The sequence below is a fragment of the Pseudonaja textilis genome, chromosome 17 (assembly GCF_049901715.1).
Source record: "Pseudonaja textilis isolate UNSWEBS1 chromosome 17, rPseTex1.2, whole genome shotgun sequence".
Classification (NCBI taxonomy): Eukaryota; Metazoa; Chordata; class Lepidosauria; order Squamata; family Elapidae; genus Pseudonaja; species Pseudonaja textilis.
The window spans coordinates 6451283-6478084 of record NC_142006.1 but is presented as its reverse complement, the minus strand read 5'-3'; the positions used below and the strand labels follow the sequence as shown (position 1 = coordinate 6478084).

The 26802-nt window shown below is 47.6% G+C and overlaps 1 protein-coding gene across 2 annotated transcripts; it reads right to left on the bottom strand.

Annotated features, from left to right (window-relative positions):
* Positions 1-302: 302 nt before the first annotated feature.
* Positions 303-26729, bottom strand: NUP188 (nucleoporin 188). Of its 2 annotated transcripts, none has more exons than XM_087914317.1 (44): positions 26629-26729; positions 24993-25047; positions 24358-24431; positions 23845-23929; positions 23494-23574; positions 22949-22993; positions 22363-22455; positions 22120-22239; positions 21102-21313; positions 20634-20748; positions 20203-20400; positions 19473-19562; positions 18912-18977; positions 18286-18405; positions 17474-17600; positions 16708-16863; positions 15328-15454; positions 15121-15208; positions 14035-14111; positions 13739-13853; positions 13273-13393; positions 12860-12926; positions 12452-12580; positions 11770-11900; positions 11451-11557; positions 10488-10694; positions 9739-9908; positions 9502-9571; positions 9211-9278; positions 8506-8701; positions 8091-8165; positions 7379-7464; positions 6837-6982; positions 5847-6028; positions 5205-5404; positions 4910-5003; positions 4661-4819; positions 3895-4032; positions 3723-3797; positions 3413-3622; positions 2670-2801; positions 1823-1896; positions 1231-1360; positions 303-686 (listed from the first exon to the last, which is right to left on the bottom strand). In XM_087914317.1, exons 1-44 carry the CDS (start codon positions 26652-26654, stop codon positions 516-518), a joined length of 5208 nt encoding a protein of 1735 aa, XP_087770443.1. In that variant the 5' UTR covers positions 26655-26729; the 3' UTR covers positions 303-515. The 2 variants fall into 2 exon arrangements, with proteins under 2 accessions (XP_087770443.1, XP_087770444.1); XM_087914318.1 differs by having other exon boundaries at positions 12452-12577.
* Between the last annotated feature and the right edge of the window lie 73 nt (positions 26730-26802).

The following is a 26802-nucleotide window of genomic DNA, read 5'->3' as shown; positions in this document are numbered from 1 at the left end:
AAATAGGAAACAAAACTCGTACAAAAAGAGGGCGATTCAAGCAATGGGATTCTGGTTTTTCGGCCCTGCCCTGGAAAGGGGATCGAGGACTTTATAAAAAATATCTCCTCTCTGCCCTGGGAAGAGCCGAGACGGGTCCAGTGGGGAGCAGGAGGTTCTCTGCTCTTGTTTGCAGAGCTCATTGCAAAACTATCCTTTTGACCTACGAGATTAATCGTATATATATATTCCGCCCCAAAAGGGACATTCAAGCTCTCTCCATCTGCGGTACGTTAAGCTAGAAAAATAAGGGACAGGCTTACGAAGGCCAAGCCAAATTTACTCGTGACACAATTGCTTTGGGGGGTGGGGGGGGGTGGGGGGTGATGATGGTGGCCTTTCCTGCAGACAGTGGTCCTTCGCTGGAAGAGAGCAGTCAACGCCTCCCTGGGGGTGGAGGTCCCGGAATCGACGGGAGACGAAGCTGGCGTGGGAATCGCCTTCAGCCCCGATGGGGTGGGGTGGGGGGGGTGTCTTTATCTTTGCACGTGTCTGACAAAAGTGTGCACCAGCTGGAAGAGGGGCTCCTGGCCTTCCGGCCCCAGCTTGGAGGAGGGTTTTCCCTGGGGAGAAGGGAGAAGGGTCCCGCCAGGCGAGGAAGGGCCACCGCGGCGGAAGTAGCGAGACAGGCTGGAGAGCAGCGTGCTCTGAAAAGAGAACATAGGATGATGTCATGCCTTCTCGTCACAGGAAGGGGGTTAAGAGGCTGGACTAGAAACCGGGGGGCCTGGGAGTTCCAGTCCCACCTTAGCCTTGAAAACCCATCTGGGAAACTCTGGGCCAATCACCAGGAATCGTGAATTCTAGTACTCTGGGCTAATAACCAGGAGACGGGGAGTTCCAGTCCCACCCTAGGCATGAAAGACGGCTGGGTGGCCTTTGGTCAATCACCAGGAGGTGGAGAGTTCTAGTCCTGCCTGTAGGCTTTCGGCCAGTTTTCCTCTCTCAGCCCATCCACCCACCTCCCAAGGTGATGGTTGTGGGGGAAACAGGAGGAAGGAGGGTCTGTTGGATACGTTCGCCAGCCTAACGATAAAATCAGGATGCAACAACCGGTCCATCTCTTTGCCGTTTTGCCTATGCGACGGGACGGCCACCTTCCCATTCATGCCCAGCGAAGGGCAGCTGCTGCCAGGGAGGAAGGGAAGGGCAGCCCGAGCCCTCTGCCCTGAGCCAGGGCGGCTCCCTTACCAGCTCTGAGCTGAGCTCCTGTTTCATGCGCTGTTTATCGCGTGAGTGCACCGCCGGGTCCTTCAAATACCGAACCGCCTGAGAGATGAGCAGGTAGAAGCAGTTTTCCATGGTAAACATCAGGAGAGGCCTGGAAGAAAGACGGGGCTTGATTGAGCCACTGAAAAGCGCGAGCAGACGGGGTGGGGGCGGTGGCCCTTGTTGGCCCAGGAATCCTGGGGGTGGGAGTCCACAAGGCACAAAGGGGGCCGTAGTTCCCACCCACCTCTGCGCTAGTCAAAAGACTGGTCCAAATGCAAACAGAGGCCTAGCGTTCCCCCAAATCTATCCCCCCAAAGTAGAGTGTGTGTGTTTGCCGCTTTGAATCATTTATCAAAACAAATACAGGAAAAGAGAAAAGGAAAGAAAAAGAGGGAGGGAATAGAAGTAGCAAAGTCCCTTTCTGAGCAATTCAAATATTCCTTGGGCTAGCATGAAGGGGACTGTGCCGAGGAACCGAATTTGCCGCAGAAGTTGGCAAACATCTAATAAAAAAAAGGACTTCTTCTTCAGTTCTGTGTTCCAAAGGTGGTCAAAGCCCCGAGGTACCTACTTGAGGGTCTTGTTCCCTTCCTGCTGGGGGGAGGGTCCTGCAGCCAGACTGAAGGGGTCTTTCTTCTTATCCAACTTTGGGAAGGAAAAAAAAAAACAGCGTCAGAACTCAGGACGAAGTTATGAGTTGTTTTTTTTCAGTACCACTGTAACTACCGTTCCAACCTATGGAAACAGGGTTAGAAAATACCTTGGAGGTTATCTAGTCCAACCCCACTCCTCAGGCAAGAGACCCTATCTCAAATGGCTCTCCAGTCTCTTCTTAAAAAGTTTTCAGTGAGGGAACAACCATAACTTCACTTTATTTTATCGTCATTGCACCTCGTACCAGGAAATTAAATACCATCTTCGGTGTACAATTTTTGACTATGAAAATAAACACAGACACGCATCCCTCACGCTCCACGCATGGAAAACCCTCCGATATTGCATTAATATTGCACTTCTGGAGGCAAGTCCTTCCCGTCATTAACTGTCTTCACAGTCAGGAAATATCTGCTTAGTTCTAGGTTGGTTCTCTCTCTCCCTGATCACCTTCCGCTTCTTGTCCTCAGGTGCTTTGAAGAACAGATCAATCCCCCCGTCTCTGCGATGCTCCCCCTGCCTTTCTCCGTGTTACGCTACACAGAGACAGTTTCCTCGCATCCCTTCATCGTATGTTTTATCCCCCAGGCCCCAAAACATCTCTGCTGCGCTGCTCTGCCCTCTTTCTAGAGTCTCAGCATCTTTCGTCGATCGCGATAGATAACCAGAATTGGATGCGGTATTCCAAGGGCGGCCTCACCACTGCAGTATGCAAACAACTAAACAGCCCTGACCTTCCCTCGCCACTCTGCGCAAGCTCTCACCTCCCCTAACATGTTCAGGGCCACGTTGATGGTGGCCAGAAGGGTCCCAAAAGAGGGGGCCGCCTCCGAGTCAAAGGCCGGAGTCGTGAAGCTCAGCATGAAAAGGATGTTGTATTCTGCCAGGTCCAGGGACTGCGGGAGAAAGCAGAACCGACACGCACGCAGGTCAGAATCCGTACGATCGGCTGTTCTCACGGCCTACGTTTATTTGGGCTGCCCAAGGCAGCTTACAACAATGCAAAGGAGGAAATGGAGAAGAGTGTAAAAATAGTAGAATAAATGAAACTATATATAAAAAAAGAATACGCACGGAATTAAAACACCCCGATATCGCATTAATATTGCACTTCTGGTATCATACATCGGTATGATAACCCCCCCAAAAAATTAAGAGAGCATTAAGAGAGGAGAGAAATTAGAAAGCATTAGGAATTAAAACATTAGAAATATTAGAGAAAAGATTAAAGGAAGAACCTTAGCGAAGTCATCACAGTGTTTCCCAACCCTGGGCCTTTTGAATGGTGGGGAATGGCTACCCACAAGGAGTATCAATCCTTCCGTTCCCCACCATCCATCCAGTCAGAGATTCTTGGAGGAAAAGCGAAACATCTTCAAAGGAAAAAAACAAAACAAGGCCCAGAAAGTCCAGTTGCCTCTTGGGAAACGAAGAAAAGCAAAGCATTTTGGGGACCTTCATGAGAGAACCACCTATTTGGAGGTGTGTCTCTTCCTGGCGCCTCTACCTGGTCAAGGAGGATCTGACAGATGTCAGGGGTGAAGTGACGTAAGGCCGCAAGGCACTTGCTAAGGATTTTCAGGAGGCTGTACTGGACGGTGCACAGGGCCTTCTGCTCGGCCGCCTCCGATTCAGGGCTGGCCAGCTTGGCCGAAATCGGCGGGGCTCTCTGGAGGCGAGGCAGGACCGCCGAGGGAATGGACTCGCCGTTCTTGGCCTGGAAAGAAAAACCAGGCAGTGAGGAGGGGGCGGGGGGGGAAGGGAGACCCCAGGCGGACCGAATGTGGCTCGCCTCCCAGGTGGGACCGGCGATTTACCTGCAAGTAGTGCTGGAGCATTTTGCGGCTGTGGAGCAGCAAAGTGCAGGCCTGGCACAGGTAGCACAAATTGACCTGAAACGGACGAGAAGGCGGGGGAAAATCAGGCATCGGCTTACGACCGGAAAGGAGACCCGGATGCCTGTGGCTAAGGCAAGGCGGTTTCCCGTACCTGGACGTCTCTCAGGAGCTGGGGCAGGTGGAAGTGCCACTCCTTCATGAAGTTGGACAGCTGGAGGAGGAACCCCACAGTATGGTCGGCTTCTTCGAGGCAGGCCAGGCTCTGCACCGTCCGGACGGCGTTTAAGCACTGCGGGGAGGAAACGCACAGCTCTTGAGCCCGTTTTCCCCACCTGGCGGGACCCTCAGGGTGCTTTGCTGATTCCCTCGGAGGCCAAGACCCCGCCCCACCCTCTCGCCTACTTGCAATCGCAGACTTAGTCCTTGACTTACAACCATTAGTAACCGTTTGGAAGTTACAACGGCACTGAAATTCAGGTGTTTTGGCTGCCGGCCTCTACTTATCACAGTGGCCGTGTCCTGGGGTCCCCCGATCGCCCCTTCTGTCCTTCCCAGCCGGCTTCCAAAGAGCAAAGTCAGTGGGGGGGAAAGCCGGATTCACTTAAGGACTGTGTGATTCACGCAACAGCAGCAGTGGCTTAACAACTGACTTGCTTAGCTGATTCTAATTGTGGTCGTAAGTCGAGGACCACCTGCAAGCTTCCTAGCCTGCTTCTCCTGCAGGAGCTCAAGTCCTCCTCCTCCAACCTTCTATACCCATAAACGACAAGCCTGTAGGTCTGGCCAAAAGACACGGAGAGACTCATGACTGAACCCCATTTTGGAGTCCCACAGCTGGACGCTCTTTAACTTTCTTGGGTGGGGATGACCCCCACTCCCTCCCTCCCCTGTCCCTTGCAGACCGAAGAGAAGCCCACCTGAAGGATCCTCTCCTGGTGGACCCCCACAAAGTCCAAAGCGTCGGTCAGAAAGTTGTAGCGAAGGGTCTTCAGCAGGCGCTCCATCAGCGACACCGAGAGGCGATAGACGCCGGGCCACGCCGGGCCGTCCAGAGACCGCCGAGAGGAAGCGGAGACCTGTGCAGGCAAGCAAGGTCAAACCGCAAAAGAAGAAAACGAGCCGGCTTTCCTTCCTCCCGGGAGCCTGGATTGTGGGGAGCTGCTCACCTGTCCCCCTCCATTGCTAGTCAGCTGGTAGACGCTCAGGAGGGGCAAGCAGATGCTGTGAAGGATGCCAGCCGTGGCCACGGCTGCTGCCCCTAAAAGAGAGGGGGAATGAGAGAAACGGGGGTACTCCAGGGGCAAATTTTACAACACACACACACAAAACCTCTGGACGGATCCAGAAACCGCCACCTGGCTGAAACGGGCAGGGTTCATCGGCACTAGACCCATGTGCGGCGTGATTCGGGGTTCTGGTAACGGATGCAGAGCCGGCCTGCCGATCGAGCTTCTCCTTACCTGCTGAGTCTTGGCCAAGGTGAGCAGCAGGTGGAGCGAGGCTTCGGTGAAGTGCAGGTTCTGCTTCAGCCTCAGGCTGACCTCCAAGGTGGTGCAGAGGGTGGGGAGCAGGGGGAGGCTCCGCGTCACTTGCAGCCAGCTGTCTCCCTCTTCGTCCGCTTCGCACAGCTCCTTGGCCAGGTGGAGGCCCAGCACGCATACCTGGGGAGGGGAGGGGAAGGGAAACAGGAAGGTGGGGGGAAGAGGTTTGAGCCCACCTGGACAGGGGAAGAGAACCAGTCTGGTCTAGTGGCTGAGGTGTCTGTCCAGGAGCCAGGAAGTTCTAGCCCTGCCTTAGGCATGAAAGTCAGCTGGGTGACTTTGGGCCAATCGCTAGGAGACGGTGAGTTCTAGTCCTGCCTTTGGCCTGAAAGCAATTGGTTGGCTTTGGGCCAGTCCCCACCCCCACCCCTCTCTCTCTCAGCCTAGCCCACCCTCACAGGGTCGCTGTTGTGGAGAAATTATAGGGAAGGGAAGGAGTCCCATTCACTACCTTGAGATACTGATGTAGAAATACAAGAGGGGAGGGGATAAATAAACCGCATTATCTTCCCCAGCGGACGAAGGGCGGGGATTATCTTCCGCGTCAGACGAGAGGACTTGCCCCGTCTCGCTGGTCCTTCTGCTTGTGTCGGGAGATGTCGTCCGTCTCCATGCTGTCTTTGTCCTCCAGGGAATCCCCCGAAGTCAAGCAGTGCCGGGTGTGGTCGAAGAGGGCGATGAATTCCTCCTGGAGGGTCTCACACACGCTCAGCACCAGCTGCGAGTACTGAGGGATTTCGCTTGCTGGGAATGGAGAGACGGAGAGAGAGAGAGAGAGAAAAAGAACGAAAGGAAAAAAGAAAGAAAGGAAGAAAGAAAGAAAGAAAGAAAGAAAGAAAGAAAGAAAGAAAGAAAGAAAGAAAGAAAGAAAGAAAGAAAGAGTTCAAAAGCCACGTTAGAAAGGACGACTTCAACAAAAAAAACACTAGCAGTGGGAAATTGGAACCAACTTCCCAGCGGAGGTAACGGGTCAACTGCCAGTAACTGAGTTTAAACAGGCTTGGGAAAAACACATGCCTGTCATCTGACAAAAATAAAAAATAAATAAATATTTTTTAAAAAAATAAATCTCAAAAGGCAGACTCAAAAAAAATTATTATTTTTTCTGTTTCTATGAAAGTGCGTTCAGTCGCTGAAGTTAGGCCTACGAGTTGGCCAACACTCCCAAGGGTAACGGTTGGTCCAATGCTGCCGTACAACTAACGGGGAAATACAAGTAGTCCTCGACCTGTGATCAGAACGGAGCCCAACATTTATGTCGCTAAGCGAGACATTTGTTAAGTGGGTTTTGCCCCTTTCTTGCCACAAGGGGGTTCAGGGAATCACTGCAGTTGTTAAGATTAGTCACAGAGTCGTTAACACTGCAGCTGTCAGTTGATAAACATCTGAATGTAAATCATGTGACCAAGAGGACGCTGCAACTCTGAATGGCCACCGGGCGAGTCGAGGACCACCTTAATTGGACCCCAGCCTCCAACGCAGGCGTTTCTTCCGTCTTTCAACTAGGGATCAAGCCAAGAACCTGGGGTGGCCTCCGCCGCCTCCTGCTGACCTTTCGTCTCTTTCATCTGCAGGACGGTGATGAGTGCAGAGAAGACCTTGGCTTTGGTCTTATCCATCATCTGCTGGTCCGCCTGAAGGACCCCGTCCAGGATCTGCGTCAAGGCGTCGATGATTTCGTCCACCGAGCCCAACTTGCTGACCGCAGGGAGAAAAACACAGGAAAGGGGAAGAAAGCTGTTGAGCTATCGAGGTCAGAACCTATCGAGTTATTTTGTGAGGGCTCCTGTTGCAGCTTCGGACTCAGGAATCACCCCGGGAAGCGAGTTTTGGGGTGAACAATAGCTGGGACATGTAGAACGGCTCCCAAATAAGCTGGTGGGACCATGAAAAGGGGCCTTTTCGGCCTTTTCCCAAACTCCCTTCCCCTGGAGAACTACGGCAGAGCAGTGACTGGTGGGGGTTCCGCATTTCGGATATTCTCAGTGCTGCTGCAAAGTCTCGGGACTGAATCTGAGATATTCCGTATTTAAAATTGGGGATTTTTTTTCTTTTTTTCCTAGACAGCTGAGTCTTTTCACTTAAAATACCTACCTCTTCCACTGCCGCAGCAGAATTAGCAGGAGGGTGCACAGCATGGAACCTAGCTGCAGGCAGCACCCAGAAGTGGGAACCAGCAGCTACGGAGAGATTTGTTTTCAGTGAAGGGTCTTTTCAACACGAAATTATGATTGCTTAGTTTAAATGTATTGGCCACCCAAATCCAGGATGTCAAACTGAAACCGTCGAGACTTTAAACCCCCGAGTAAAGATGCACTAAAGTTAAAAGGAATTAAACTTGCATTATAAAATACTAAGAAAGGGGAAAGAATAAGAAGGATCGAGGGTCATTCCTGAAGGGACCACGAAGCGTGTAAACTTGGCTCTTTACAGAAGGCGCGTCTCAAGGAAATGGGGCCAGGATTGTGGGGCTGTCCTGGGGAAGCATATTTTTCCACCGTTTGCATGTTGTCTTTAATCTCTCTGTTCAAGGAACGAAGGAAGGCAGAGCGGTGGTCTCCTCACTGTGCAGCGAGTTAAGGTTCCGAATCCAAGGGCATAGTTTAAAAACAAACAAACAAACCAATGGGAAATATTAATATTTGGGCTGACTACTGAGCTAGGTCCTCAGAACTGAGGGGCCGAAAAGAGCTAAGCCCTCCTCCAAACAGCCTCTTCTCTGCCATTTCTGGAGGATCACCAACGAGGGGGAAAAAATTGACTTGAGGGCTGGACCACAGGTAGTTTTTAAAAGGCGAATTCTCACCAGAGCCTTGGTCCCACTCAAGACGTCCACGAACAGCTGCTGAACCTCTGCATCAGTCAAGTTCACGATATCAGCCTGGGGGAAAAAAATCAAGCCTGTGATTTAAAAAATGGCCGTTTCTCTGGCATATAATCCCAACATGAATAGATAAGATATTAACAGAAGGAAGCTTTTCGTGTGTGTAAATAATCCCAAAAACTGTGGGAAGAAAGGCCACAAAATCAGGCCTAATTCACTTAACAAACACTCGGCGATAGAAATTTTGGGCTCCGCCGAGGTCGCAAGTCAAGGTTTGTCGTAACTTCAAACAAATTGCTAAACAACCCAGCGTTAGGTGAGGACTTAATCCTTTTGAGATGAAATTCCTCTTTGGCCCTACACTTCGGCGTTCTAGGAGAGGCAGGAAGGCCCTTACGTGGCTGGTGGAAACCACAAGCAGCATTCGCCATGCAGAGATCAGCATCTGGTACTCGGTCACGGAGGCGCAGCCACTGCCTTCCGTCTCGCCCACGTGGAAGGCCAGGGACTTCACGTAGCCTGACCAGTAAGCAAAGCGCTTCTCGGCCGAAAACTTCTTGAGGGTGTCTTTCAAGGACTGGTCCAGAGATCCCCTGCAGGGCACAATTAGGCACAATTAGAAGATTTCCCCCCTGGAAAAACCATCAAGGATTACAAGCGGATGGGTTCAAGCTACTTGCTGAGAACGGAAAAATAAGACTCTCGAGGCAAATCTGCACAAGGGAGCTGTAAGGGAGCTTAGGTATCAAACACAGTGAAGGTTCTAGCTTGGGTAGCCGAAAAGAGCGCTGAAGAAGCTAAGTGGAGCATTGCAGGCTAACTGGGTCCAATTAATCCGTGGAATGAGTTACCTCCAGAAGCTGTGGATGCTCCAACACTGGAAAATTTTTAGGGAGAGATTGGACAATCATTTGTCTGAAATTGTATAGCGTTTCCTGCCTGAGCTGTGGGTTGGGCTAGAGGACCTCCAAGGTCCCTTCCAATTCTGAGAAACAGGTGAGGGACAAGATTCTCAATGCTAACATCTGTAAGGACCAGGGTACCCTCCTTCCTAGGTTGAGTTTCTTCTTCACCAAAATTCTCTTTAAGGTAGGTCACTTACTTGACCACGGAATAAATCTCCAGGCAAATTATTTTCATTATCAAGGCACAGGTTTCCAAGACACTCAGCTGCAAAACAGAGAAAGGAACACGACAATTGTGTCGCTTTTCTGCCTGCAATTTCTGGCAGGCGTACATTAAAACAGAGAGCAGGAACTTCCGACCCCGCGGGACTTCTTTGCATTTTCTTTACATCGGGGACGTTCCTGGCCCAGAGGCAGAGGAGCCACAGGTTCAGAGCGACCGAGGGGCCTAAACTCTGCCCTGTCCCGTGAAAGTCCCGTTTCCTTACCTCAGATGTTTCAGATGGTGGAGGAAGGGTTCCGAACAACGGGTTGGTTAAGTTTCCCCAAAACTTTGGCCTACAAACACACAAAATACGGTGGGTTTTCTCTCTCTCTCTCTCTCTCTCTCTGCCTTCTCCTCCGCTACTTTCTCATTATTTTCCTTTTCCTTCTGATAAACTAATAAAGCTCGCCGTTTGGAGAGAGAGAGAGGGAGGGAGACAGACAGACCGGGGTTCACTCACTTGTTCCGGAGGACCAGCATGGCGCTGTCTCGTCGGTCCTGCCACAGGGCGTGGAGAAAAGCGACGGTGGCTCGTTGCAGAAGCGGGGGGCACCAGTAGCGTTCCTGCTGTTTGGAGTCAATCAGCTCCAGGACCACGTGAAGGCAGCTCCACTCCCCTAAGCTGAACTCCTGGGGAGGGAAGAGGGAAGGAGAACAGGTCCAGATCCCGGGGGTTCAGGCCACAGAAACGGAATGGAGAGCCGACAGTTTAAAAAGCCACCTCGAAACCTAGCATGGGCTATTTCAGTCCGGTGATACAAGAACAGTTGTGATCGTAAGTCAAAAAAAACACCTGTGATGACCCAGGGCGTGGCACCAAGGCAACACAGTCAAATAAGCAAGGAGAGTCCCTTTATTGACCTGGGTGCTTTTCAACCAGCATGTCTTTTCAACGGTCCTGGGGGCCCTGTGATCGCAATCGGCAACTTTTCCAGTCGACTTCCCCAAAAAGTCAACGGGGAAGCTAGATTTGCTTAATGACACGATTCAGCTAACGGAGTCGCTTAACAACTGCGTCCAAAAAAAGGCCATGGTGATCAGTCCTGGCTCACTGAACGGTCACATGTCTTTCGCGAGGGCAATTCCCAGTCCCAATTGGGATGGTAAGTCGAGAACTGCCTCTAATTTGCAAAAAATAAGGGCATTTCATTATATGAATTGCTTTAATTAGGGGATGTTGCCGAGCGAAGAGCCTCTACTGGGCGTTACCTTGCAGCCCTCGCTCCCGTCTTTCACTTCCAGGTTAAGAAACAGTTCGATCAGGCCGGGCTGGGTTTCCACGGCCACCGTGAGGAAGTCAAGGATCATGACTTTAATGCGCATGTCCTCAATCCTGCTCTGCAGGCGGGTCAGGAAGGCATCGCGGATGGCCGAGGCGTCGCTGCCGAGGCAGGCGTAGACGGACATGGGAGCCACCTACGGGGGAGAAAGTAGGAAAGGTGAGGAAGGAGGGGCACAGGTGCCACACACCAGGTGCCCCACAGAACAGGAAGGGCGCACGGCCCCGTAGTTTATGGGAGGGTTCGTTGAAACATAATGTGCTTCTCCACGAATGTACGATGTGTGGACTTCAACCTGACTATCATCTCAGTTGGGCTTGAGATGCAAAGAATCAGGATCATTCGTTCACCCAAAGGTACTTTTTTCCAAAAGGCAACTGGAGTCTCTTGGGTTTTTTCCCCCCCTTCAAAACGTTCATTAAGTTCACTAGTTTTTAGTTAGAAGTGAAGAAGCTTCTTTAGATGGGAAGCAAAATGTTTTCGAGGAAAAAAAAACAAGAAAGTCCAGTTGCATTTTGGAAAAAAAGCACATTTTGGACAACCTTAACCTGAATGAGTGAGAATCTCCACAGACTTCCAATTAAGAAGATTTATTGCTCAAACCTGTACACTAGAATACTAAATTCGGTCAGCTGAACGCAAAAGAAATTTAAGACGTAGAGAGTTTGTGGGAATGCAGCAATTCTAAGCTAATGACTTACTTAACTCTACCCTCCCAGCTCTGCCTGCTCTTTTCCTACGACAAATTGCACAATTAGAGGTCCATGTTTAAGTTTGACACGCTATCATCCATTCAACTTAAAGACACAGAAGTCGCTGGAAACCCTGCTCCGTAACTTGGCTGGGACAGGTTCAAGAAACAAGGCAAGCAACGGAGAAAAAGGACACTTACCGTTGCCAGCCGCTTCAGGAGCTGGATGGCTAGCCGGGGCAAGGCTGGGTCATGTTTATGGTAGATGTACTTGGCTAAGACGGCGATCAGGTTGTTCCGGTGGGCCCCTGGGTTCGGGAGGGCAGAGAACCAGAGAGAGTAAAACACATGCGAAGAAAGTATTGATCAACAGGCAACTGACTTTCTCCGCAGGATTAGCAGGACCCAAAAACCTTTGCTCGGTCAGCTGAGAATTAATACAAAAATTCTGCCTGTTACGCGCAAATGGTTCGTGAAGAAGATGAAGCCATTCCTCCAAGGGCAGCAAGAAAGAACCTACCGTGCTGAGTCAGGGCGTGTTCCAGGGGTGACACGACGCTGGAGGGCGGCTTCAACCGGATGACGTTGTTGGTGACGGAGAATGCCAGTTTCACCGTCTGGATCAGCAGCTGGCCCTGAGATTCCCCGTCACTGGGTTGCCAGGAAGAAGAACCATGTTAAAACCCGTTCCTATTTCTGCTCAGAATTGCACCAGCAACCGAAGGACATGAAAAGCAGAATCGCCCACAGGGTGGCATGGCACTCTTGGGACACACACACAAACACACACCCCGGGGCCACTTGGCAGAGCCAAGTCATAGAACGTAGACTCATAGGGTTGGAAGGGACCTTGGAGGCCTTCTAGTCTAACCCCCTGCTGAAGCTGGAGACCCAATACCCTTCCGGACAAAGATTGCCCGGTGTCGTCTTCTTGAAAACCTCCAGTGATGGAGCAACCACAACTTCTGGAGAGGAGCCATTCCACTGATTAATTATAGAATTAATAGAATTATCCCTGAATTCTAGGCTGGATCTTTCTCTCTCTCTCTCTGATAAGATCCCGTCCGTAACTTCTTATCCTGCCCTCAGGTGCTTTGGAGAATCGATCCAAGCCCTTCTTCTGGAGCATTGAGAATCTAAGAATGAACGCCCCTTGGCGATGCCAAGAGTGCTCAAACTCTAAGAAAACAACAGGCCCTCACCTGCAGGACTGGCTGGCCATCACCATATCGATGGTGTCCACCCCGATGCCCATGATGCTGATGACCGCCTGGCCTGCTTCTGTATTGGCCAGGCTGAAGATGCAAAGGGACTGGAGGCTGGGGGCACTGCTGAAAGGAAAAAAAAAAGAGAGAGAAAGCTCAACTTTCTACAGGACGAACATCTGGATGAGCTTTGACCTCACACCAGGAATCCAAAGAGGCTTGCTTTACTCCAGTCCACAAGCAGGACTAGAAGCTTAGCATCAAGGTAAGAAGAAGGGAAGGTGGATTTAACTTTCAGGCAGCCGGAAGAAGGAACAAAGCTGCAGAATACAGCGGATGAAAGAGGGTGAGGCCTCAAAATGGACGTATCCAGGATATCAGGTTGCTGGAAGAAACCGACCTCACCTGCTACGAGGATCCATTTCAGGGCAGAGGTTCAGAATTGCATGGATCAGCTGGAGGATAAGATATCCTGAAACGAGGGAAAAGGTGCACCGTTTTCCAGAAGGGAGTTGGAATTGAACACTCTCAGCTCTCCTCCCAGGACTCTTTATCCACCTCAGCCTCTTTCGGAGGTGTGGACTTCGACTCCCAGGATTCTGGCTGAGGAATTCCGGGAGTTGAAGTCCACGCCTCTTAAAAGTGGCTAAAGTTGAGACACACAGTCCTTGGGGACCTGGAAAACTTGGCAGAGTTTTCTGCCCTTGAGACCCTCAGAGGAAACCTACCAATGCCAAGGAAGAACCCCGAAAAGGCAACAGGTTAAATCTCACTCCTTTTTTGTGGCGGGGGAGGAGGGGGGAAAGAGTCCCGCTTACCTATTTTTTCTCTCACTCCATGGGAGTTATAGCGCCACTTGTGATAATTTGGCAGCATCTCCTTCAGGACAAACACGATGCACGGCACCAGGCCCTGGCTCTGGGTGCTGCCCAGCTGCCCCTGAAGAAAACAGCCAGAAGGAGAGTTGAATGTGGCGTTCCGTCACTCAATCACCCCGATGAAAATTAAGTAGCAAAAACTCAAAGTCTTTCTGGGATCATGGTACCAAAAAGGGATGAGAGGTGCTCTTTCTCTCTCTCTCTCTCTCACTCACATCTATCTATCTATCTATCTGTCTATCTATCTATCTATCTATCTATCTATCTATCTATCTATCTATCTATCTATCTATCTAATCTCTCTCTCTTTCTTATCTCTCTTCTCTTTCTCTTTCTCATCTCTCCTCTTTCTTATCTAATCTCTCCTCTCTCTCTCTCTCTATCTATCTAATTTCTCTCCACATACCCGGACAAGCGTCATGACTAAATTCAGGAAGGAGATTGTCACACCATATTCTCCTTGGGGTTGCTCGATGCCCATCAGCAGATTCCCATAGCCTCCGGCGTTCATTCCCTCCGCACTGGGGAGAAAAAGAGAGACCCCAAGAGTCAGCAGGCTGGGAAATGCTCTAGCATCGATGCTAGAAGAGAATTGGGGGCAGGGGGAGAGGGTTTGATCTCTTTTTCATATACAAGTGGCAGGGGGTATTGTAAACAATAGGGCCAGCTAACTCTTAGCTCTCTTTCCATACAGCAAATTACCTGATCATGCGACTCATATTAGAAACCGGATTTGCCACAAAAGGTAAAAAGCCTGTATGATGCAGATCAGTCCAGACCTGGGGAGAAAGGTCAGAAATGTTATTTATTATTTAGAAAATTTACTGGCTTACCATAGGGTAACTTACAGATACAGTTAAAACATAAATAGATATTAAAACCAAGAGAAAAGGCCCAACGTACCACCGATACACATTATTATTCAAAAAAAAATTATGAATGTGCCGAAATGGAGAGGCTCACATTAAATGGGAAGGATGATTCAGAGTACTATCTGGACTGGGATAAATGGTACAACTGGGTAGAATGCAAGAAAAAGAATGTACAGAACAAATGAACTCAGGAAACGTATTATATACAGTTGTAGATATTGAATGTATAAAATAATGGCTTCAAGCTTCTCTCCTAATACATAAACATTATGAAGGTTTGATTGTTTAAATAGTACAGTTATAATCCAATAGCAATAGTACAGCGACATGTGTTATTTATTAATTAATGTTATCTATAAGAGACAAGGAATACTTGCCAATTATTATTTACTATTGTTTATTATGAACTATCAAACCTAATATCAAATGTCATAGAAAGAAATATGTTTACCGTTCTATTAGTACGTTAACTATTTTTTATTTCTGTGTGTTTGTAGGTTTATATCTTTTTCATCTTTGGCAAATAAAGTTTTAAAATTCAAAAAAAAAATAGATATTACAACCAAGGACACATGGGCAGAGTGGGAGGGGACAGGAGACCTGCTATTACTCCATCAAGCCACCTCCATTGCACTGTTTCCCCCACTGGGGTCCCAAGCCGACTGGCACGGCCAGGTCTGTTAGGCCCTTATGAAAGGGAAGGAAAGGGCCAACCTCACGTCAGTGGACGAGATGTTCCAGAGGGCAGGAGCCCCAGCAGAGAAGGTCCTCCACCTGGACCCCACCTGACGGAATAATCGGCCTGTGGAGACCCTCCACAAGTGGGGCAGGGCCAATCCCAGTTTGGGATCCCACTTTGTACCTTTGTATCAGCCATGTGACACCAACGGAACAAAAATGACCGAGGCTCTCTTACCTTGGCAGGCATCCGGGAAGCCAGGACCGTCAAACATTTGACACAAGAGGCGATGATGTCGACCGGGGGAGAAATCACAGTGGTTAACCTGCAAAAAAAAAGGGAAAGAGCCAAAGAGCCGAAGGTGAAGCCGTCTTGCCTCCAGCGGGAGCCCCAGTTCTGCCTCCGGAGGGAAGCAGGAGTCCCCGTGGACACTCCAGGGCTCACCTGTGCAGCAGCATGTAGATCCGGGAGGTGATGGGCAGGAGGCAATCGGCAATTGACACATCGGTGCTGATGACTTTGTGAACCAGGTCGATGATGGGCTTGACCCTCTGGCAATGCTGGAGGACATCTGAGAAAGAGGAGAGTACAAGGTAGATTGGCGGCTCTTTTCTGCGGTGAACCCAGGTCCCTCAAAAGCAAAACGCAAAAGGAAGAAGCAAAAAAACAAAAAAAACAAGGACTCACATACTACATATTACACAGTGTGGGTTTAATGGGCGTATTTTGAAATTACTGCCCCTGTGTCTGGCTTGCCAATTGCACAGGGGCAGATAGGACAGCGCTCCGGAGGGTTAACGTCATTGCCCAGAGGATCACTGGTTGCCCTCTCCCCACTTTGGAAGAGCTTTAGAGCTCCCGCTGCCTTAAGAAAGTTCAAAACATTCTCAAAGATCTGTCTCATCCTGGGCACCCTTTTTTTTTTTGAACTTTTACCATCTGGCAGACGGTACAGGACAATAATAAAAATAAGGACAAATAGGCTGAAAAACAGCTTCTATCCCAGGGCAGTAATTCTTATTGAATTCTACTATATAGTGCAGTGTTGGTGCGGTGTCATAAGGTTATCTTATAAAGAGAATTAAGTGTAAAGGACGTTTACACTTAAGTAAAGTACAGGTGAAGGAAAGGGAATGGTCAAAATGAAAATGTATGTTATGCTACGTTGGCTAATCTGGAAGTTTTATTTTATATGCTTATTAAACTTTTATCCCATCCATTTCATCTAGAAGCGACTAGGGGAAGCTTGCAATCAATAAAAGCAACAGGATAAAACATTAAAACAACAAATGTTAACACTGAAATTGATTTAAAAATTGACAAAGATGAGTGACATTATGAAAGCTTGTTTGTTTTGGAAACACAAATCATGGTTTTATCCAATAGCAAAGAAAGAACAAAAAAAGGAAGCTAATACATGGTTCTCTAGTCCAGTTTTGCCCAACAATTGGAAGGTTCAAGGATTTATGGTCTGATCAGGCAGAGGCAGTCCTTGAGTTACGACCATAATCGAGCCCTGCAGGCCAGTTGCCAAATGCCTACGATACAGCCCCCTGGCCCCAGGGGACAGCAGCGCTCATCACAACCTCAAATGTTGGCCATGAGGACAACCGTTTCGGAGTTCGTCCAGGCTTAGAATGCAGTCAGAAGGAAGGAAGAACTCCCGGTATATCTTTTCCCCCATCTGTGTTGGAATAGTCAGAGAGGCTCCCATGTGTGTGTGTGTGTGTGGGGGGGGGTCTTTTATCTTCCAACCAAATGTGCTGCCCCCAAAGCCCAGGAACAGCCCTGCTCCAACAGCCCCTCGAAGTTCCAGAAACTCACCAGCCGTCGACACCACATGCAACAGCATCTCAATTTCACAGGTGAAGAGGGTCCAGCTGCTGTAAGAATACTCCCAGCGTACCAAATAGGCCCGGTCGTCCAGTATCACCTGCCCAACCGTTCCTTGAGGGATCCGAAGGTTGGTTTGACCTGCCCCTGAAAGGGGTGGGGGGAGAGAAAAGAAAAGAAAGTGGAATAAAACCAGGCGTTTTGGACAAAGAGGATGTCTCCACAAAACGTCCTTAACAAGACTGTCGGTGGGATATCGGAGGCCCAAGTGGTTCATTTCAGAAGCGTTAATTTGGCCGGACAGTAGAAGGTGGACGTTAGCAATGAAGAAAATATTTGCAGCTCGAGATTGAACTGTGGGATCCTTGATGCTCTCTGAGCTGGGTGGGTTCCTTGCTGACGTTTCATGACCCAACTAGAGAACATCATCAGTGCTAGAAGGGAGTGGGGTTTGTGGAGCGGTGGTGGTGGAGGACTGTGGGGTCCCTGGTGCTCTCTGACCTGGATGGTTTCCTTGCAGGTGTTTTCATGACCCAACTAGGGAACCTCCTCGGGGCTAGAAGGGAGTGGGGTTTGCTCTTTTCTTAAGGAGCGTTAGACAAACCCCATTGCCCTTGTAGCACTGATGGTGTAACCTAGTGTGGTAAAGAAATGTCTGCAAGAAAGTCACCAGGCTCAGAGAGCACCAAGGACCCACGGATATAGGCAAGCACGTGTGTTTGAAGGAAGAACAGGGGGTCCCAATAACATCTCTTACCAAGGGGGTACAGCAATTTGGGGTTCAGCCTCCTCCAGAGGGTCCCGTCTTCATGAGAGATGACATCTGCTGGCTTGTGCTTATAAAGCTCGATATAGAAGGACATCTTGTCCAAAAACGTGTAAACCTTTAGGGTGGGGGAAGAGAGGGAAGATGGGCTCATGAAGAGAAGCTGGCAGAAAGGAACCAATAGATGGCCTTGGGAAGACATGTCATTAAAAAGGAGGTGGCAGAAAAAAAATCGACCAATGAGACAGGTGCAAACATGAGGAAGAAACTCGACAAAACTCTTCCTTGATTCTGTTTAGATCAAGTGAGACAGGGAAGAACTTTGACAGGCTTTCAAAATGCTGTTATTCTACTTTACTACAATAAGGAGCATTTCTGGTAGCAATAACAATAGCCCTGACTTATATACCGCTTCACGGTGCTTTACCGCCTTGTCTAAGAAGTTTACAGAGTCAGCCTATTGCCCCCAACAATCTGGGTCCTCATTTTACCAACCTTGGAAGGATGGAAGGCTGAGTCAACCTTGAGAGAGGAAGGAAGGAAGGAAGGAAGGAAGGAAGGAAGGAAGGAAGGAAGGAAGGAAGGAAGGAAGGAAGGAAGGAAGGAAGGAAGGAAGGAAGGAAGGAAGGAAGGTTGGTTTTTAAATCAGACACCTGCCATCACAACCACCCAGGAATCTCCAGTTCTGTGAACGAAAGGATCACCTTAGCCCAAATTTCTAAGTGAGAGAAACTTAAAGGGGTCTCCTTAAAGTACCCTCTTATAGCAACAGAAACTGATTTCTCTCCGACTTTCATATGTACCTTTTTTGCCGTTGACTTGTCTGAAACAAGCGCAGTGAGTAACTGAAGAAGAGGAGAGAGGTGGTGTGGAAACATGCCACACACGCTATCCAAAATAATGCCCAGTCCTGCTGTTGGTTCCTGGGATGAGAAGCAGAAAACAGAAGTTGGCAAAAGCAGACGCTGTATTGCAACATGTTCTTGCTTGCTAGCTTTGCTGTGAAATGGATCTACTGCTCTGTTTCAAATACTGGCCTTAAAAAAGGATAGAAGCTCATTTTATCTACTGGTTGTCCTTAACTTACGACTTTTCCTGAAGAAAGCATACAGAGAGAGAACCAAAATTGTATGTACCTACACATATTTCTTTTTCTTTATTCTTTTTCTTTTAAAAAAGGAGAAAATGGAGAAACAGTGTTTACTATTGAGGGCTATTTTTCCCCCCTGGTAAAAAGTAGCTTTTTTCAACCATTTTACCCTGAAGGAATCTTTTAAATCATTTTCTGGTCTCCTAGAACCTTAGAACTCTCAGGCAGAAGACCAGCTAAGTTTTGCCAATGCCAAAAGGGGGATATTTCTCCCACATTTTCAGAAAGAGTGACTCAAAAGGAAACACAGATCGAGTGTCGCTTCCAGAGCAGGCTCACCGTTTTCCAGAACAAGGGAGGAATGCTGGAAGAAGCCAAAACTTCACACGCAGTGTCAATTATGTCCTTGAAAAAAATAAACGGGAAGGGAGAGAAAGAAAATAAAAAGAGGCATGGACAGAGAAACTCCTATGTCACATTATATTTGGTACCCTAGATGTGAATACCTTAAGATTTAAAGACATGTCATAAGAAACTACAGTGAAAGGTTCCTCTAGGCCAGAGGTCTTCCAACTTGGCAAGTTTAAGACTTGGGGCCTTCAACCCTCAGAATTCCTCCTCCAGTCTTGTTAGCTCAGGAATTCTGGGAGTTGAAGTCCACAAGTCTTATAACTTGCCAAGTTGGAAGACCCTTGCTCTAGGCTATATTACACTGTTAATAGAGCTAATTAATTATCTGTGGAAAAGGCACCGCCAAAACTTATTTCCAACTGGCTGGCTGGAGAATTCTGGGAGTTGAATTCCACCTGTCCTGCCAAGGTTGGACACCTTCATTTAGGCCAATCTCTGGGTAGACATGGCTGGGCCACCTTTTGCACCTGAAGTCCCCTGGGCTCTTACCTGCTGATTGCCGAGGGTGTGCAGCTCCAGGGAAGTTAGCACGAAGGACAGGAGGCCGTAAATGCACATGCAGGCGGTGCTGGAAATACACTGCAAACAAAGAGCGTTTCACAGCTGAAGCCGTGGAAATATAGGCAGTCCTCAAACTTACGACCACAACTGAGACCAATGTTTCTGCCGCTAAGCGAGACATTTGATAAGCGAATTGTGCCCCATTTTATGACCTTTCTCGCCGCAGTTAAGACAGATTAGTTCTTGCTTAGCGACAGCCTCGCTTAGCAACTGTTCGCAGTTGCAATGGTGATGGAAAAAATAATTGCAACCAATGCAATCCAGTTTGTAAGCAAACAGAAAGTGAACTAAAATCATAAACAAAATTTCAGCTAGTGACCCCTTTACTTAACAACTGAGTGGCGGTTGCTAAACGAGAACTGCTTGCACTAAACTAGGACTGCGTGAAGAGTTTTTATTCCCCACCCGCAATCTGTTTAATTACCGATATATACAGCTACAAATATTACGTTTTTTTTCCTCTCTTTGCTGGAAAATCAATGGGCTAAACCTAGCAAAAGCTTAAATCTACTTCTTTTCCTGGCACGGGAAATTGTGTGGTGACCTGAACAGAATTCCAAGGTTACAAAAAGTAACAATAATGGGGCTCGGAGGCCTCTCAGCCTTGAAGCTATTAAACGTTATAAATATATATATTTCTTCTGGGCGAGAGACTCACGTTTCCTTCAGAACTTATGGCTCGGAGCAGCTTGGTCAAATACTGAAAGACGTTCATCTGGATGGCAGTGCTTCCCATCCGCCGGATCACCCCGCTTGACCCATCAGTGCTCAGGGTGTGCCGGAGTAAAGCCCAGGCCAAGAGGACGGGGGCGTGATGGGGGACGTCCCCCAGGGTCAGTAGCAGGCGGTCCATTTCCTGTTGGGAAGAAAGGGAGGGTGTGTCAAACCAGTCTGGCAGAGCAGTGAACATGCTGGACTAGAAACCAGGAGATAGTGAGTTCTAGTCCCGCCTCAGGCACAAAAGCCGGGTGGGTGACCTTGGGCCAATCTCCCTCTCTCTCTCTCTCAGACCAGATGCGCCTCACAGGGTTGTTGCTGTGGGAAGGAGGAGGAGTTTAGTGAACAATCCCAGATTTGGGAGGGATTTACCTGGCGGATCTGTCCATTGCCAGCGAATTTATGTTCCTCCTTCCTGTCATCCAACAAACGTTCATGCAAGGAGTCGATTTCCATGCCTTCCACGAGAATTAGAGCACTGAAGTACCTGAAAAGTGTGTTTATGGAGGGGGAGAGAAGGAGACAAAACACGAAGAAATCAGAACAGCCCCAAAAGATTCTCCTCTCAAACAAACCATTAGTTGGCTCGTTTTGCTTTCTGATTAAAAAAAAAAAAAGGCACACTGTGGGTGATTCGCTTTAACGACCTCAGCGGGAGCGAGGCCATAGGCCCATTTGCAGTCATGTAGACGTGGAGCTGCAGGTCCCAGTTTTGACCGCTAAGGCAAGGGCTACTTACAGCTGTTCTCCTTCCATGCACCGACTTGCATACCTTTATCTAGAATAGTCCGTGGCCCGTCACGGTTCACCCAGGCCCTGCAGTGCGTGGCGCCCACTCACCCAATCCGCTCCACTAGGGGGTCCATGCTTTCATCCACCAGGTGCCGGTTGGTCTGGCGAGAACCAAAGCCCTGGTCCTTGAACATCTTGGCAAACGTCAGCAGCTCCTCCGCGGTCATCTCAAAATAGGCGTAGTAGAGGAAGATGATCTCCAGCAGCATGGACTGTTCGCGGAGGCACTGCACGAACCAGCGAGACACTTGCCGCTCCGTCTGTGGGCAAGAAGCAGAAGTCGCAGGTTGTTAAAACGTAGTTAGCTGGAGGATTTTTAGGCAGAGGGTCTGGTAGGACAGTGAATGGTACTATCTCCTTTTCAAATGTCTGAGCAGGCAAACTGTAGCTATACCTATCGATAAAGAATTGTTTTTTCCCCGAAAGCCATCACTCTGCTAAACAAATAATTCCCTCAACACTGTTTAACTATTTACAAAGTCTGCACTACTATTACTATTAATCTTCTCATCATCCTCATCACCCATCCTCTCCCACTTGTGACTGTAGGACTGTAACTTTGTCGCTTGTATCCTTACGATTTATACTGACTGTATGATTTGATTGCTTATCGTATCCTATGACTATCATTAAGTGTTGTCGCTGATGATTCTTGACTCTTGGCGAAAGAATCTTTTCTTTTATGTACACTGAGAGCATTTGCACCAAGACAAATTCCTTGTGTGTCCAACCACACTTGGCCAATAAAGAATTCTATTCTATTCTATTCTATTCTATTCTATTCTATTCTATTCTATTCTATTGAATAGAAAAGGAGGGGGAAAACTCCCAATTCTTCCCAAGATTTTTTTAAAAAAGCAATAGTTTTTTTTTTAAAAAAATAATGTATTATTTCCCATTTATTTTCCCAGTTTTGAGATTTCTTAAGCGGACAAAGCAACACGTTAAATTGGACAAAAAAGTTTTGTTCAGGAGAAGTGTAAATGCGATCCTGCTACCATCCACATGTTCTCCTTATAGGACTAGAAATGCACGGAAGTAAAGTATGAATGAAACAAAAAAATACCATCAGACTTCCATGTGTCTCCCATGTAGGCGCTTCCGTTTTATACAGCTCTTCAAACTGTTTCCGATAATTAGGAACCAATTCCTTATCCAGCTTTTCCATACACTGCGAATACGGGACCTTCATAGCAAAACCAAGGTTGGAAAAAAATAAATTAAGAGACCGTTTCATCCGTTTTGTACTTGTCATTTTTTTAACATTATACAAGAATATCAGAAGGCGTCAAAGGAAGCCAGTACATACCATGTAAGGGTGCCTCTCATCCTGGAAATAAGTGAGGATGTGAAGAACACACCGAAGAATACAAAACCTTTCCTCATAGTAGTAATCAGCAATCTGTGAATACATATTTGTTGTCTTTTTCACAGCAGCTCTCTCTGCATTTTCATGTTGGCTTCCGCACAGTCTCTTTGCTTAATTCCCAGTTTCCACCCCACGTGAACCTCTGATTAGCAGGGATTTCATTTGCTATTTATTTTTTTCACGCAAACCCACCCCGGTACGTTATCTGTGAACAATGTTGTTTTTTACCCTCATCGTAATAGATTGTGGTTTCTTGTTTTGTCACTGGGCTTTTGGATAATTTTCTTTCTCACTGGAAAAGGGGGATAAAAATATTATCCAAAATAATAACAAGAAGCCACTAGGGGCAAATCAGGAGCAAGTGGCAAGAGCCAGCATTTCTTACTTAGAACTTCGATCCTCTCTGCTGTATCGAGTCAAACACACACACACACACACACCTGTGCCCCCCCAACAATAAAAGACTTGGTACAAAAGCAGTAGAGACGGGAGCAGGGTCCCTGGCAGGATATAGTGGGGGACTCACCTTCAGTAGCAGGGTTTGGCTCTGCCTGTCATCTTGGAGCACGGTCTAGAAACGAAAAGGGAATGCAAGGAATCAGTCAGAATGAGTTGAGGCTTGGACAGAGATACAAACAACGGGGAAAGTATGTCCCCATTTAGATTTTGGCTATAATCATCAAGGAATGAATAGCATGGATGGATGGATGTTTTACCCCATCTATTGTTTTTATAAATAAGTCAAAGAGGTGAACATACCTAACATTGCTTCCTCTTCCTTTCCCACCCCACCACAACAAGTTTATGAAGTCACTTAGGCTGAAAGTGACTGGCCCAAACTCACCCAACCAGTTTTCATGCCTAAGGTGGGACTAGAATTCCCATGAATCTTAGTATTTATGGCTTGTACCTCTGGGTATTTATGGCCTCACCCCCAAGTGGAAATGCAAGCTTACGGCATCACAGTGAGACCTCGCTGTGTAAACTCCTAGCCTTCAAGAGCCACGCACACACACACACACCTGTCAACAGAAATTCTGGAGAAGAGAGAGACTGTGTGCCATTACGCACCTTTAGCGAGTCTCTAGTCCCCCTATAATCTTCTTGAAGGTAACACTGTAAGAGCTGCACACTTTGCTCCTCATCCAAACCCTGCAATGGCAGACAAACTTTTAGTTGCGTTACATGCTTTTGGGGAGAGAGGAATAAGACAATGAAGAATGGCACAACGCCTAATTTTCAGTGCTGCTTCCAAGTTCTGCAAAGCATCTCGATTAAACTTCAAAAGTCCCAGTCACAAACCTCACTCAGACAGTAAGACTGGAGAAAACCAGCTTCCGTCCAATTCTGGTATTTCCTTCCACCCCCGTCCTGAAACACGCCGAGCAAAAAAGCAGCAAGACTTTTGAAAGTATTTCTTACCAAAAACTTGCTGACTCTGAGTCCCAGTTCCTTCAGCGAAGCAGGGACGTTTTTATCAGCTTTCACGATTTCTGCTGAATTGGAACTACACGTAAGAAACAGTTATTCAGTTTAATTTGTTTGGAACCAAGTGAATCTTAATCTAACACATGGGTTATTTTTATATCCACAAACATTCCATAAACAAAAAGCCCTAAAGGAAATCTAAAATAAAACTATCTACACATGAACAAATTCAGAAAGAAAATCCAGAGAAAAACAAGGTGGAGGCCCACTTATCTTTGCAGTCAAGCCTAAGAATCAGGTCTTAACCCTTAAGAGTTCATTTAAATAACATTGGGGAAAAGGGGTTATCTTTTAGTTTTGTGTCTGCTGTTTTTTTCTGTTAAAATTTCAAACTAGATGAATTTCTAAAAGGAAGAAGCAGGTTCATGACCAGAAAAACCCCACTGTTTCTACAAATTTTTCCTAACTTTAGCGCTGTGCTGGATACCCAGCATCTGGTTATTGTACCTGGGTGGTTTGTAGTAACAAAGTCCTTCAAGCAACCTCTGCCAATGTTTATTCAACTCTTCTGCGATCTGTGCCTAAATCAGGACAAAAGGATGGTGAACCTAGAGATTCCTCTCAACTGTTAAAAAACTGTTTGCTTGGTTTCGCAAAGCAGGATAGATGGAAGGAGGAGCGTTGTACAGTGGGGTGTCCAATGTACAGTGGGATGTCCGACCTTGGCAACTTTTAAGACCTGTGGACTCTTTCATTGGTTGACATCATCTGGTTCATCTTTGAAATAGCACCACAAGCTCAGAAGTTCTATGATGTAGCATGTAACATTCCATCCCATCCCATGATAGTCTTAGTATGATCTCGTTCATGCTTATTGTCATATTCAGGAGGTGTGTTTTTTATATAACGAGATATACCGAGTTTGCAGGTCACAAAAGTTCAAATCAGCATCCTGGTTGGGTTTGAGCCAATGCTTGTCAGACTCTACATTCATCATAGAGATCTTGTTTTGTTACTTCAAGGAACCAAAAATATTAACCTAAGGAATCTACATTAATCAAAGAGGCCTCCCTCGATTGTTGCCATGATTAATGCTAAACTAGAGAGGTTTCGAAGGAAACAGCCTAAGCCACATTGCTTACCGGTTCTCTCAAAGCTGATCTTCCCAAAAGAATGGTCCACAATTCTCTGCTGCTCCTTAAAATAAAAGCCACACATTCCTTAAAGTCTTTTAAAACCTCACAGAACTATTTCTCTGGACATGAAAGCCAGTTGGAAGACTCAAAGCCAGCTTTTCTCTTAGCCCAACCCACAGGATCAACACAACACAACTAGTGTACACTTTCTCATGTGCAGGGATGAACACATCACGTAGCCAACTTTGAGAAGCATCAAGGGGAATAGCCATACTCCCAGATAGCACATTAGTTATTTATGACATATCACGCATGGACTATCAATACATATTAACATTTCATCTATCTTCTAAATTAATAAAACAGAATGAAATATACATCTTAAAAAGATCTATGTTGAAATACCAACGTCTAGGTCGTCTAACCACAGAAGCAGAGCAGATACTGGACCATATGCTTACAGCTGGTCACAATGTCAGACAGCACCAATGTGTAAAGAATGCACAGTCAGAACAATTATTACGTCATCCTGCCTTTCTATATATACAGGTAGGTCACAATTAGTGCATGTTCAAATCATGCAATGCTCAGTTTAGGGCAAATTATAAATTGATACTGGGTTGCATTTAAAACAAGTCAAAAATGTGGTGAGCAAGATGCTAGCCAATGTACATTTGAGCCTAGCATATGCACAATTGTGGTTTTAGACGCTCTTGAACTTCCTGGGTGCAAAATGGGAGGTTCTATCAGAGGAAAACAGAAAAAGTAACAGTTTTAAAACAAATGTTTTTGTTACTTTTACAAAGGATTTTGTGGTTCTATTTTGCTTTCTCTTAACTACTCTGTGATCCCTATATTTAAATTATATGTATATTCTTCCTGTAACAGCTCATTAATATACAAATGAAAGTTAATTATTGATATTTTTCCTGTATCCTTCCACCTAGCTGAAATCAATTACCCTATTTTCCAAGGAAACATCAGTTCAAAGAGCTCAAATTCAAATCAGATCCAATCAAAGAACTCAAATTCAAATCAGGGGATCCTTTCCTGTGGGATCTTTTTAGCAGAACCGATGGAGACCTACCTGGAGATCTTTTGGGGGCAATTCAAAATGTTAAATATATATTTAATATATCCCTGCCTTCTTCCTACTCAAATGGGAATTTATTGGGAATTTATTCACTTCCTTCCAGGGGGGAAAGTGTTATTCCATTAAGCCAGCTTGGGGCATCCCCAAAGGCTGCCAGAGTGGAAAGCCAAAGATCTGAGTTCGAGTCCTGCCTTAGGCGCCCAAGCCACCGCCTCCCCTCTCTTTCCCACCTCACAGGGTTGTTGTTGGAAGGGAAGGAAGATGTGTACATTAAGGGTCCAGCTGGACCTGGGAGGCTTATCCCTTCAAATAAATAGCGATAAATAAACCCCCCCCTGGACCTCAAATGAACAGCAATATAGGCAGGGGATGGAAGGGGGGCTACGCTAGGGGTCCCCTTCCCCTCCAACCCGCAAGACCCTCACTCCAAAGCTCGGGAGGGGGGTGAGCGGGCTCGGCTCGGGGCTTCGGCCGGGCTCTGCCGTCCCTCAGCCGCTTCCTCCCCTCAGGGGCTCCGACAACGACCGCGCGCGCCCCGCCGGCTCCTACCTCGCTGACAGCCCGCCGGCCGCCATCTTGCCTCCCCTCCCACGTGACCCCCTTCCTCCCCTCCCGCCTACCTCGCTCGCCCGCCGAGCCGCGAGGAGGAAAAGGGGGGAGAAAGGGGGCGGGGCCGCCAGTTGGAAAAAAAAAAGAGAGAGAAGGCGGGGTGGCGCCTGCGCG

Bases quoted from the DNA above. Each gene is read 5' to 3' on its own strand.
- NUP188 (XM_087914317.1), bottom strand. From the start codon at position 26,654: ATGGCGGCCGGCGGGCTGTCAGCGAG. The intron at 23,930-24,357 runs GTACAATAACCA...TCTTACGTGTAG, and splicing joins TGTTACTACAAACCACCCAG to TTCCAATTCAGCAGAAATCG. The intron at 1,897-2,669 runs GTGAGAGCTTGC...TCCTTCCCAAAG, and splicing joins CCCTGAACATGTTAGGGGAG to TTGGATAAGAAGAAAGACCC.